The following is a 14,326-nucleotide window of genomic DNA, read 5'->3' as shown; positions in this document are numbered from 1 at the left end:
AGGATTACCAGACCTCTGAGGAGGGTCTCTACTGCTGAGATTATACCAAACAGGAAAAAAAGTAACTTGGAGGAAATAAGCTATGTAAGGAAAAAAACAGTTTAAAGAAACTATCTTTAATGTTCTGAGACAGATAAAGAGATATGGCATCTATGAAACAAGAAAAGAGATGAAAATACAAGTAACAGGTAGAAGACAGGAAGCAGAGGACAAGAAGTCAAACCTCCAGGCCTGCAAAAGTAACTTGGAGGTCAACACACTGATAGGCTCACTCAGAGCCCCAGAAAGGCTCAGCCCTTGAGAGTCTCCAAGTACACAGTCAGTGGGGAAGAAGTAAAGGGCTAAAAATCAGGTTAGTGGTTTAAAGTCAGCTAAAGGCTTTCCTGGTGGCTCAGGAACTTGCCTGCAATGCAGGAGACCCAGGCTCCATCCCTGAGTCAGGAAGATTCCCTGGAGAAGGGAATGGCTACCCACTCCAGTATTCTTGTCTGGAGAACCCCATGGACAGAGAAGCCTGGCAGGTTACAGTCTATGGGGTTGCAAAGAGTTGGGCACGACTGAGCACACACACACAGTCTGTATATGGACCTGCAGTTTCCCTTCTCCCCCATTCACGTCCTCTCATAAATTTATTCTCTGGAAACACAGACTTGGAGAGACTCCAGACTCAAGAAGAGTGGAGAAAGGCTCAAGGCTGAAAGCCAAGGAATAAAGCAGAAGTATGTATAGTGAATAGCAGCCCCCACCCACAGTCCACTTCCTTTGCCCAGCTCTCAGAACACTGGGAGCCAGGCATATTACCTCCCCCACAGTGTGATTTAAATGTCCCTTTTGCATGCAGCCAAACCAGTTTTCATCATAGCAAGATAAAGGCCTTTTCTTGAATTTCTACAACTCCTCCTAGACTCTAAACTCCTTAAAAGCAGGGGCAGCATCTTAATTAGCTTTGTATCCCCAGAGCCTAACACATTCACACTTTATATTAAACACTCTACAAATCTTTAATTTGTCTCAGACCCTGGAGAAAACATGCAAATAGAAAAAGATTATAAAACCTTGGAAAATTAGAACATACAAGGTGTAATCTGGACTAGGTCTTGAAGGGAGATTAAAAATTTAGGATTTATTAATGAAATGATGTCTGGGATTTGTTTTAAAATAATTTCCGAGCCACTCCCCTCACTCCCAAAATCAGTTGTATTTCTGTATACTGGCCACAAATGCTTTAAAATATCATTTATAATTACATTAAAAATATCAAATACCTACAAATAAATAACAAATGGTATGCAAGACTTTAATACAGAAAACCACAAAACATTAGAGAAATTTTAAAAGACATAAAGAAGTGGAAGAACATATCACGTTCATAAACTGGAAAACTCAGTTTTGTTAAGAACTGAATTCTCTCCAAATTGATAAACAGATTCAATTCCAATCTCCAAAATCTGTATGAATGGACAAGATTCTGAAATTTATATGGAAACATTAAGAGCCAAGAACTGTCCAGACCATCTTAAAGAACAAAATAGGAAAGACCCATATCAAGGCTTATTATAAAGTTACACCAATTAATACAGTGATATTGGTGCAAGGGTAACAAATAGACCAATGAAACAGAATAGTGTTCAGAAACAGATCCACACTCTACATTCACCTGACTTACAGAAAAGTGTCACACAGTGCAGAGGGGCAGGGATGATATATATCAGTGAATGGTGCTGGGTCAGATATATACCCATACGGTAAAAAGTGAATCTTGATCCCCTACAATCCACCTACAACTTACTGTAAATTGTACAACTTAAATGTAAAAAGTAAAAATAAAACTTCTGTATGATCACATGGGTGGAGCAGGCAAAGGCAACCCACTCCAGTATTCTTGCCCATGGAAAATCCCATGGACCGAGGAGCCAGATCGGCTAAGGTCCACAGTGTAGCAAAGAGTCGGACACAACTGAAGCAACTGAGCACACATACTTGGTAACATGAGAAATCATCTCCATATTCTTAGGCGAAGCAAAGATTTCTTTAATAGTTCACAAAAAACAGTAATCATAAAGACAAGGAATAAGTTTATTTCATGAAAATTAGCAATTTCCATTCATCAAAAAAAAAAGGCCATCAAGATTGAAAAGACAAGCTACAAACAGATAACTTCTTGATTTTCATGAAGCACCAGATTTCTTTCACCAATGGAAGAATTCTGTTATTCTACACTGAAACCCACAGCTGAGATATCTCTGCAAGAAACTGCTGCTTTTTGAAACCACTTCTAACAACAACAGATAGGAGTAAAGTGAAGGAACCATTCCAAAAGTTTTGGTTAACTCTTCAGTGAAAGGATGCCAACCGAGTTGATCTATGATGCCCAAAAAACAGAAAGAAAGACACAAAGAAATCACAGCAACTCTAAATCAGACACTACCACCACAATCCAACCTACCGGAAATTCTGTGGTTAATTTGAGGCTTGCCCCTCTAGTCATAAGGTGATTATAGAGATGGCTACAAAGGCTCCCAACTGGATCCTTGGGCGTCATTTACCACACCTGGCTAGCCCATCACCTGCCTGGAGACATGGCCTTACGCAGAATCCCCGAGGCCAAATAAAGACGCCAACTTCGCAAGAGGTGCGGACAGTCTCGCCCCATCTGGTCACCCAGAGGGAACAGACTCCTGGCCTTGAGGGCGGGGATGAAGAGTCAGTATGCCCCACAGGATATCGAGGAAGCGCCCCCGAAGCAGCCTCGTCCCTTCACCTCCCTGGGAATCTACTGGGAGTTCCGCTGGCGAGTTTCTTCCGCGGCAACCGCGGTGGGGAGGGTCCCGATGGCCACAGGGAACTTAGGCCCCAGTAGGGCCGGAGGCGCCCGCCCCGCTCGCGCCGCAAGTTTAGTGGCGGCCCCGACTCGCCGCGCCTCGGCCCGGCTGTGCGTCCCGCGGAACTCGGGCTCGCGGCCCGCCCGGCCTCCCGGCCCGCCCGGCCTGGCGCGGCGCCCCTCACCTTGGAAACGTAGGGTGGACTCCGTCGTAAACATTAACTTCCCATCCAGCCGGCAGCCGAGCCGCCGCGTCTCAGCGCCTCGGCCTCGCTCCGGGCTTCGCGGGCCGCCCTCTGCGCCTCCTCTCGAGCGCTGCGCTCACTCAGGAGCTCGGGGTCGCCTCCGACCCTAACCTCACTTTTGCCGAGCCGCCGCGGTTTCAACTACCACCCGACCCCTAGCGTGCCCGCCGCCGGCTCCTCCCGGGTCCGGCCCGGCCGCGTCAGGAAGGCTCAAGGCGCAGGCGCGGCAAGGGCCTTAAAGAGCCCCGGCCGTCTCTACCGCAGGATGGGTTCGAGCAGGTTAGGGGTCGGGCCGGCCATCCGAGGATAGGAGAAGCAGAAGGGATTGGACAGTGGGGAACGGGGGCGGGGAGCTCTCGCTTGTTCCTCCGCCTCTCTTTCAAAGCTCCAGCCATCGGACGCACAAACTGCTGACTTCCCCAGTCTCTAGAACCTCCCCTTGCCTGTAAGAGCTGCACCAAACGTTCCCGCTCCCGGCCCGAAGCGACCCCAGCCTTAAGGCTGCCGGCCTGTCATTGCCGCACCGCCCACGCGCAGGGGTCCCAGGCTGGGGCCGCGCGATGCAGGCGCGCAAGCTTCCAGCGGTCGCCGGAGCTTCCTCGAGAGGCAACCAGATCACTCTGAAAAAACAATTAACGTGTAAATGGCACTTGTGATTGCAAATCCCTCTACCATCAGTCGTCTCGACACATTGGGTTTATGCAGAGTCCGGCAGTGGGCAGAACATGGGCACAAATATGTGATGTCCAGTCGGGCAGTCATCCAATATCAACGAAGACATTCTTAGAAGGAAAGTACTTATTGAAGAACAGAAACAAGCTACGAATCCCAGTCAAATCCCAGAAAAACAGGCAAAAAATAATAATAACAAAGGCAATATAAATTACTTTCATTAGACATTTAGAAGTGACAAAATGATAGTAATTAACACCCAAAAAAGAACCTAGAAATTAGATAGCCCTGGTTATTATCAAATTGAAAACCATAATTTCCAGAAAGGGTTCCACTGTAATAAGCATTAAAAAAAAAAAAAAAAAAAAAACCACTCTCCATTATTAAAAAAAAAAAAACAAAAAAACAAGATTAGGAAGTTCAAAAAATAGGAAGTAGAGCCATGTCCTTCCACGCAGATAAAAACTTGAAATTTTATCTGAGGCAAAATTTTGCATAACTTTAGATTATGCTGTTATTTAAAGTAATTTCAACCAAGTTTCATCACAGCTGAATCCATCTTGTATAAGAAAGCTGAGACACCATGTTAATCTACCTCTCCTTCCTAAATTCCATTTATCAGAAAATCCTGTAGATTTTTACCTACCAAATTTTCCTTGAATCTGGCCTCTTCTATATCCTCCATCACCACCCTAAGTCCAAACTACCTTTGCCTGGGAGGACCAGGGGCCTGGGTGGTGGTGGTTTAGTCGCTAAATCGTGTCCAACTCTTGGGACCCCATGGACTGTACCCCGCCAGGCTCCTGTGTCCTTAAGATTTTCCAGGCAAGAATACTGGAGTGGGTTGCCATTTCCTGCTCCAGGGGATCTTTCCCACCCAGGAATGGAACCCGGTCTCCTGAACTGCAGGCGGATTCTTTACCGACTGAACTGCCAGGGAAGCCCTGGGCTACTAATTTAGTCTCTGATTTGTTTACTCTTAACGCCCTCTCAGTTCAGTTCAGTCGCTCAGTTGCCTCTGACTCTTTGCGACCCCGTGAATCACAGCACGCCAGGCCTCCCTGTCCATCACCAACTCCCGGAGTTCACTCAAACTCGTGTCCATCGAGTCGGTGATGCCATCCAGCCATCTCATCCTCTGTCGTCCCCTTCTCCTCCTGCCCCCAATCCCTCCCAGCATCGGAGTCTTTTCCAATGAGTCTACTCTTCGCATGAGGTGGCCAAAGTACTGGAGTTTCAGCTTTAGCATCATTCCTTCCAAAGAACACCCAGGACTGGTCTCCTTTAGAAAGGACTGGTTGGATCTCCTCGAAGTCCAAAGGGACTCGAAAGAGTCTTCTCCAACCCCACAGTTCAAAAGCATCAATTCTTCGGCACTCAACTTTCTTCACAGTCCAACTCTCACATCCATACATGACCACTGAAAAGACCATAGCCTTGACTAGACGGACCTTTGTTGGCAAAGTAATGTCTCTGCTTTTCAATATGCTATCTAGGTTGGTCATAACTTTCCTTCCAAGGAGTAAGCGTCTTTTAATTTCATGGCTGCACTCACCATCTGCAGTGATTTTGGAGCCCAAAAAAATAAAGTCTGACCCTGTTTCCACTGTTTCCCCTTCTATTTGCCATGAAGTGATGGGACCAGATGCCATGATCTTAGTTTTCTGAATGTTGAGCTTTAAGCCAACTTTTTCACTCTCCACTTTCACTTTCATCAAGAGGCTTTTGAGTTCCTCTTCACTTTCTGCCATAAGGGTGGTGTCATCTGCATATCTGAGATTATTGATATTTCTCCTGGCAATCTTGATTCCAGTTTGTGCTTCTTTCAGCCCAGCGTTTCTCATGATGTACTCTGCATATGTTAAAGATATGCCCTGTAGCCCCTCTCTAATCCTGTCTCCACACAAATAGCTCTGTGTACCACAGCACTACCACTTCAATGGCTTCCCACTTCCTTAGACAAAACCTCTTAACTAATCTGCATGGTCAGATGGCCTCTTCTCCACCTCTCCACCTCTTCTCACTGCTCAGACCACATTCTGTCCTATCTCTGTTCCAGCCACACTGGCCTCTTCCAATTCCTCAGTTTTCTCCCTCCACAGACCTTTCGTGTATGCTTTGCTCTGTGCCTGGAAACCTCTTCCAGTACTCATCCTTCTGACCGCACCTCTAGTCTCTACCTCTGAGAAGTACCTTCAGACTCCCCTGCCTTGGTCCTTTCATATCACATGGCACTGAAACGGTAATAATGTGATTTTTTTTGGTGAATTTTTGTTTCCCCTACTCAACTAATTACACCAATGAGGCCGGCCAGAAGCTTGGTTTTCTTTGGTTCATGGTTGTATTTCTATATTTGTTCAATGTATGTTTTGTTAATTCAATAAATGAGAAGTAATTAACAATTAATTATTCTAATACTAGAACTTGAACTAGATATGGCTTGGAGGTTACCTAAGTCATAGATAGTTAAATGTCACTATCTGATATTTGGAATCAGAGTCTAAAAAGAACTCCAGTAATTTTTTAAATTGATTTTATTTTGTTTAGCTGAGTTGTCTGAAGAAACTTTGGGTAACCTTTAAAACTGAATTCTCAAAGTACTCAAATTCAGAGTATAAAGAAAGCTCTGAATTAATAATGATTGCCATGGGATGTTCCCACATAAACCTAATAATAATGGTTGCTTCAAGGGAGGAAGACTGAATAATTGGGAGTCAAGGCTGGGAAGAAGACTTTTGACTGCCTGCCCTTTTGTACCTTCTTAATTTCAAGCCATGTGAATATATTGATATTACCTATTTGAAAATAAATGACACAAAAGAGTGCATACTCTGATTCTATTTATTTGAAATTCCAGAAAAGGCAAAACTAGTTTGTGGTGAAAAAATCATAACAGATTGCCTCTGGCAGGAAATTGGGAAGGTACATGAGAGAAATTTCTGGGTCATAAAATTGTCCTGCTTGGGCTAGGCTGGTACCTGGGACTCTTTACTGGAGTGCTTGCACCTGCACAAATATTTCCTTAAGCAACAGAATACAAAGAAGCTATAAGGGACTAAAAATACTTGCACACGTGTGCAGATACAAAAAGACCACAAACCAACTGCCATTTCCAAGGTGTCAGGAGCAAAATCAGGGTACTATGTATGACTCCTGCACACAGCACCACCAGTTCGGTGGACGGACCATCTAAGCTATGCTTCCTGCCCAACCCACCAACTTGCCCATCCTCTCAACCCATTTAAGAAACCTCTTGCCTCCCACCACCCTTGGAGCCAGTAAGGGCATCTGTTACTCATTTTCCTTCCCTTGTGCTGCAGCATGAGATCCAATAACTTGCCTGGATTTCTCATCTGGCCTCTTACCAATTTCTACTGATTAGAGAGTTCAAGTACTCAAAACAGTAACACACTATTGGTGCAACCATTGTGGAAAATGGTATGGAAATTCCTAAAAAAATTGAAAATAAAACTACCATACAATCCAGAAATTTCACTTCTGGGTATTTATCTGAAGAAAATGAAAACACTAACTTAAAAAGATATGTACGGAAAATACCCTGGTGGTCCAGTGGTTAGGACTCAGTGCTTCCCCTACATGGGGCTCGAGTTTGATCCCTGGTTGGGGAACTAAGAGCCCACAAGCCTCTCAGTGTGGCAAAAAAAAAAAAAAAAAAAAAAGATATGTGCACCCAAAGCTCACTGCAGGATTATTTACAACAGCCAAGATATGGAAGCAGCCTAAGTGTCCATCAGTAGATGAATGAATTAAGATATGGATGGAGGAGCCTGGTGGGCCGCAGTCCATGGTGTTGCTAAGAGTCGGACACAACTGAGCGACTTCACTTTCACTTTTCACTTTCATGCATTGGAGAAGGAAATGGCAACCCACTCCAGTGTTCTTGCCTGGAGAATCCCAGGGACAGGAGAGCCTGGTGGGCTGCCATCTATGGGGTCGCACAGAGTTGGACACGACTGAAGCGACTTAGCAGCCTCAGCATATATATACACAATGAAATGTTAGTCATAAAAAAAAATGAAATCTTGCCATTTGCAACAACATAGATGTACCTAGAGGGAATATGCTATATAAAAAAAAAAAAAAAGTCAAAAAAAAAAAAAGGCAGAGAACAAATATCATGTTTTCACTTATAGGTGGACTCTAAAAAACAAAACAAACATAACAAAATAGAAACACTCAGAGAACAAACCGAATGGGGAATTGAGTGAAATAGGCTATGGGAATTAAGAAGTACAAATGTCCAGTAATAAAATAAGTTATGGGAATGTAATGTACAGTGTAATATAGAGAATGTAGTCAATAATGTTGTGATAACTTTGGTGACAGAGTATATTAGGTTGGTGCACAAATAATTGCGGTTTTATGTTGTCGACATTTGCTGTTTGATATTGGAATACATTCTTAAATAAATGTGATTATGTTATACATCATTTTAATGCACATTTCTCCCTTTATTTTGTTTGCTTATTACTTGCTGTGTATTTATATTTATTTTATATTGGGGAAATGATGTTAGACAAAAAGCAAATTCGAGCAATTTTCTTTTTTTCTAAAGTCTTTATTTAATTTTTTACAATATTATTTATGTTTTATGTTTTTGGCTTTTTGGCCATGAGGCATGTGGGATCTTAGCTCTCCAACCAGGGATCAAACCTGCACCCCCTGCATTGGAAGGCAAAGTCTAGACTGCCAGGGAAGTCCCCTGAGCAATTTTCTTATTCAAGTTCAAAATGGGTCATAAAGTAGCAGAGTCAACTCGCAACATCAACAATGCATTTGGAATTGCTAACAAATGTACAGTGCAGTGATGGTTCAAGAAGTTTTGCAATGGAGATGAGAGCCTTGAGACGAGATGAGGAGCGCAGTGGCGGGCCATCAGAAGTTAACAACAACCAGTTGAGAGGATCATCGAAGCCAATCCTCTTACAACTACACAAGAAGTTGCCAAAGAACTCAACATCAACCACGCTAAGGTCGTTCAGCATTTGAAGCAAATTGGAAAGGTGTTCTATCAGTGAATTCCTCATGAGCTGACTGAAAATCAAAAACATTGTCATTTTGAAGTGTCCTCATCTCTTATTCTACACAACAACGAATCATCTCTCGATCGGATTGTGATATGCAATGAAAAGTGGACAACTGGAGATGACCAGCTCAGTGGTTGGACCTAGAAGAAGCTCCAAAGCACTTCCCAAAGCCAAAGTTGCACCCAAAAAAAAAGTCATGGTCACTGTTTGGAGGTCTGCTGCCAGTCTGATCCACTACAGCTTTCTGAGTCCTGGTAAAACCATTACATCTGAGAAGCAAGCTCAGCAAGTCAAAGAGATGCACCTGCAGCCGGCACTGGTCAACAGAAAAGGCCCAATTCTTCTCTGCAACAATGCATGACTGTGTGTCCCACACCAATGCTTCAAAAATTAGGCCCCGAAATTTTGCCTCATCTGCCATATTCACCTGACCTCTCACCAACTGACTACCACTTATTCAAGCATCTCAACAATTCTTTGAAGGGAAAATGTTTTCACAACCAACAGGAGACAGAAAATGCTTTCCAAGAGTTTATCAAATCCGGAAGCATGGATTTTTATACTACATTAATAAACAAACTTATTTCTCATTGGCAAAAATGTATTGATTGTAATGGTTTCCTATTTTGATTAATAAAGATGTGTTTGAGTTAAAATGATTTAAAATTCACAGTCCAAAACCACAATTACATTTACACCAACCTAATAACTAGCCATACTGTTGTGATCATTTCATAATGTATAAAAATATCAAATCACTATGTTGTACATCTGAAACTAATATAATATCATGAGTCAATTCAATTTAAAAAATAAGCTAATTCCCAGTTGCGCACTCTGTAAGTATTGGCTAAGGACTGTATATATTAATACATTTTTTCTTTTAATCCTTATGCTATGCTCATGAGGTTGGTATCACTATAACCCCCTTGCAGATAAGAAAACTAAGACTTAATCGCTTCTCGGCCTTTTGGCTAAGATCAAGTGTAGAAAACTAAGACTTAGTAAATACCATGTAACTTGCCCTTATCTATAAAAATAAAAAATGATGGGGCAGTGCTTTGAACCCGGTCAGTCTAATGCCAGAAGTGGTTTATATTACTTGCCCACTAGATCAACAGCTTTGCAAAGATTGAAATCATATTTTGTCTTAGACTATTCAGTTGCCCCAGCACTTTGCATAGTAGCTGCTTAACATATTTTGAATGAATGATAAAGAACAAGCTTGGTGTTGATTTTATTGTACAAATTATGTATTTTTAATTGGTACAAATTATATGAGGGCATGGCAACCCACTCCAGTATTCTTGCCTGAAGATTCCCATGGACAGAGGAGCCAGTCAGTCTCCTGACTATAGTCCATAGAGCCTCAGAGAGTCCAACACGACTAAAGCGACTGAGCACACATGCACGCATGCATGTGTGTGTGTGTGTGTGTGTGTAATATTCTAAACAATCTAAATAATCAGTACCATTGTGTTAAGTGCCTAAGATGTACTATCTCTAATGAGATCAGAGGCCTGAGGAGAGAAGCTTCTACCATTAGCTCTAACCATCCAATTCATTTGATGAAAGAGTTTACAGTTTAGTTTTTCACTGAAAAATTAAATTTTTTATTTTAAATTTTAAAAAGCTGTACAAATAAATAATAAGATTAAAATCAAAGCTAAATCTAACTAGAGAAATAGCTAATTCTAACCTCTCCCAAGTGCTTAAACACTTGCATAAGTGAAATTCCACTGTGTGAATCACACCAGCACCACCTCTGCTCCAGCCCTCGGCCACTCGGCGGTTCACACCCTGAATGAAACTAGAATAGAAGATAGAGGAAGTGTGGGTGCAGTGGGCAGGGGTCCCCTCCTCAGAGACAGTTGAATTTGAGGCAAATTCAGTTAGCGATTCAAGATTCCCTGTGTTCTAATGCCACACACCCCTGATATTGATTTGGGTCACTATCTAAGAAGGAAGGGCTGCTCTGGCGGCTTAGTTGTAAAGAATCTGCCTGCGATTCGGGAGCCACAGGGGAGGCAATTTCGATCCCTGGGTCAGGAAGATGCCCTGGAGGAGGGCATGGCAACCCACTCCAGTATACTTGCCTGAAGATTCCCATGGACAGAGGAGCCTGACAGGGTACAGTCCACAGGTTTGCACAGAGTCAGATACGACTGAAGCAACTTAGCATGCACACACCAGGAGGGGAACAGAAGGAGAGTCTGAGTTCTAGTCCCCCTCTAAACCAGGTAAGGGTTAAACATCAGAGCATTGTGCTCTCAATCACCAACAATGTTTTATAAGTCAGCCATGTGAGCCTCATTGCTCACAGAAAGGAGAGGCAAGGGAGGCATTCTTATAACCTCAGTACATTCCCATGAGAGGCAAAAACTACTCAGAGTCCAGAAAAGGAACTAACTAGTGGTAAACTCACTTTGGGCATCAGCTGGCATCTTGAATTTCCAGAGAAAATCAGGGCATCTCAGTTACATTCTAGGACTGCACTGTCCAATACATCAACCACTAGCCCCATGTGACTATTTCCATTGAAACTTAAAATTTCAGTTTCTCAGTAGCAGTCACACCTTTCAAGTGCTTAATAATAGCCCACATGTGGCAGCTAGTCATTAAGTTGGGCAGCACACATACACCATTTCTATCCATCAGAAAGTTCTCTTGGCAGCACAATTCCAGAAAAAGGAGGAACAACACTCCATTGTGACCTTCAGCCCAAAGGCTCACAATGAAATAGTGAAATGAAAGCCTATTTCACTTGGCTCAGTGCTTTCCTTAGTGCAAACCAAAAGGCACTCAAGCACAAAAGCTGTGGCCTCTCCTTGTACTGAGGTGATAAAAATGGCTTTAACCTCACCACTTCACCTCCACCACATCCTGTGGTTTGCAAGACACATTATCTTAGGAAAGAACATTGTTAAGAGGCACACAATTCTATTGCCATCTCTTGGCACTTGTGCACGAGTAAGGACTAGATCTGCCATAGTTGTGGTAAAGAACCAGGTCTTAGGCTCCAGTGATTGGACATCATTTCTACGTGTGATATCAGACATTCACACTATCAACCCAACAACAGCTTTTAAAACTCTGCCACCAAACTGGGACATCAGTTGAGTGCCAGTTTTCACCTCACCCACCAAAGGAGAAGTCCATTCTTTTCTTGACAGTCTAAAGTGTGTTTTAGAGCAAGACAAAACTTAGTGCAATTAGAGTAGCAATTCCAATCTATCCAATTATCTGGGAACTAATAACTTCCAAATTAATGCACGTGACTAGATTGTAACCTAAAATTTCACATGTGTTTGCCAAATGTGTGTTTAACCTCTTTGAGCTCCTGTCTTCTCATTATAAACTGGAGAGAATAAAACGATCTACTTAAGCATTGAAGTGACAATTAAGTGAAATAATATACCCAAGGCACAAAATAAGCATTCAGTGAATGGTAATTCCTGTTATCCAAAGTTACAAAGCATCAGTATGACAACAATTTAAATAGATTTCTAAAAGACTCTGTAACAGAAAAATCCTGACTCTACCACCTGCTAATAATTGTTTGGCCTCTGTAAGCTTGTTTCATCAGACAAGTAAGAATAACAGTTTTCAACAACAGAAGTGTTATTCGTGTGAGAAGTGTCTAAAAACAGTAAAGTACAATATCTGCTACTGCTGCTGCTAAGTCGCTTCAGTCGTGTCCAATTCTGTGCGACCCCAAAGATGGCAGCCCACCAGGCTCCCCCGTCCCTGGGATTCTCCAGGCAAGAACACTGGAGTGGGTTGCCATTGCCTTCTCCAATGCATGAAAGTGAAAAGTGAAAGTGAAGTCACTCAGTCGTGTCCGACTTCGCGACCCCATGGACTGCAGCCTACCAGGCTTCTCCGTCCGTGGGATTTTCCAGGCAAGAGGACTGGAGTGGGTTGCCATTGCCTTCTCCGAAAGTACAATATCAGCTAATGTTAATTAACTTTGTCCCAACCTCTACCAAAAATGAAACTAAGAAACTACATTAGGAAGGTAAAATTTTACTTAACGACAAAATTAATTTAGCTTTTATTATGCCCTGTGCATCAAAACACAACTTGGTAGCAAGCACTGTTGAAGTCATCACCGAAAAGCCATACAGCCATCAACATTGCCACCGAACAGAATTTGTCAGCAAATTCTGTGGTAACCAGGTTTTTCCCCAGTTAATCATTTTCTCCACATGAGAAATTTGAAACCCATGCAGCCACATTGTCTCCTCTGAAAAAACACATTCAGAAAAGATAACCAGCAGCCAATTACAGCAAGGAGAGAAACAGTATTGAATTACAGAAGTCAGTTATTAAAATAACCTTTCTTACAGGTGTGGAATTAAACCTAACACTTCATAAATTTTTGTTCGACACTCAAATGGCCACAGAATAAGGAGATAACAGTCTTAAAATAAAGCTGAAATGTTAACAAGCTGTTCCTGTGACTTGAAGAGCAAGCAAGGTATATTAATCCTAACTCAATAACAAAATATCTTTTTTGAGTAATTACATTTTCAAAAGTTTTAATGTAAAATCAAACATTGTTTTAGACATTTACCTGTTTCCTACTAGGCTTTCTAAAGGCAGAAGTCATTTTGGTGGTAACCATGATAAGCAAAGACAGGGAGACCGGGGATTTGAATTGAATTTATAGCTGACTCATAGGGAGTGTTTACAAGACATTGCCACTGGGATCCACCCATTCAACACCCTTTCGGTTCCACCCTATACATTTGTTTAGGTAGCACCTCTGGGGGAAGCTGGGAACCTGGAGGACTAGGAATGCAGTAAACAAAGCTTTTTGGCCATAAGGGTGCTAATTTTTTTTTTCCAGCTTTCCTTCCTTTCTTCCTCCATCTCTCCCTTTTCTTTCTTTCCTTTTCCTTCCTTCTTTCCTCCTTTCAATGATTTGATTTGTTTCAGAATGACAATTATAATACTAACTGTTATTGTGTTTGGGGTGCCAAGTCTGAGCCACTGGTTAGACGCTTCTTTATATTAGCTGGTTTCAGTACCTAAATTTGACTCTAGACAAAATTATTAGTTTGTTAAGTTCTATTTTTTGTTTTTTTTTTCTACTCTTTAATTGAGGTTTTGGAATACTGCGGGCTATTGTGTTAATGGATATTGCATTCGTGTTATTCAGGATAATTCATTGACAGTTTTTATGAAATACAGAGGCAAGTTATATACCTTATGAGAGATATCTAAATAGAGATAAGCCACTGTCCATGAGTTGGGCTATGGAAGCACTTTTTATCTAAAAGGGACTTCCCTGGTGGCTAAGACAGTTAAGCGTCTGTCTACAATGTGGGAGACCCGGGTTCGATCCCTGGGTTGGGAAGTTCCCTGGAGAAGGAAATGGCAATGCACTCCAGTACTATTGCCTGGAAAATTCCATGGACAGAGGAGCCTGGTAGGCTACAGTCCATGGGGTCTCAAAGAGTCGGACACGACTGAGCTATCTTCACCATATCCCTATTATTATCCTCATTTATAAGTGAACCCAAGCAAATCACTAA

General features: G+C 42.4%; 1 protein-coding gene across 10 annotated transcripts in view; it reads right to left on the bottom strand.

The window, feature by feature from the left end:
• The window catches only part of EVI5 (ecotropic viral integration site 5), a 244,948-nt gene extending 231,528 nt beyond the window's left edge, over nt 1-13,420 (bottom strand). For 8 of the 10 annotated variants that reach the window (XM_055585126.1, XM_055585128.1, XM_055585131.1 and 5 more), the window contains exon 1: nt 13,363-13,420. In XM_055585126.1, the coding sequence (XP_055441101.1) occupies nt 13,363-13,413 (51 nt within the window). In that variant the 5' untranslated portion in view covers nt 13,414-13,420. Of the gene's footprint in view, nt 1-3,006; nt 3,305-4,384; nt 4,503-13,362 lie in introns of those variants that run through there. The other 2 variants (XM_055585127.1, XM_055585129.1) reach the window with 2 other exon arrangements.
• Nucleotides 13,421-14,326: the final 906 nt, after the last annotated feature.

The sequence above is a fragment of the Bubalus kerabau genome, chromosome 6 (assembly GCF_029407905.1).
Source record: "Bubalus kerabau isolate K-KA32 ecotype Philippines breed swamp buffalo chromosome 6, PCC_UOA_SB_1v2, whole genome shotgun sequence".
In the NCBI taxonomy this organism is placed as follows: Eukaryota; Metazoa; Chordata; class Mammalia; order Artiodactyla; family Bovidae; genus Bubalus; species Bubalus kerabau.
Note: the sequence above shows the minus strand (reverse complement) of the source record. Positions and strands in the feature narration are given on the sequence as shown.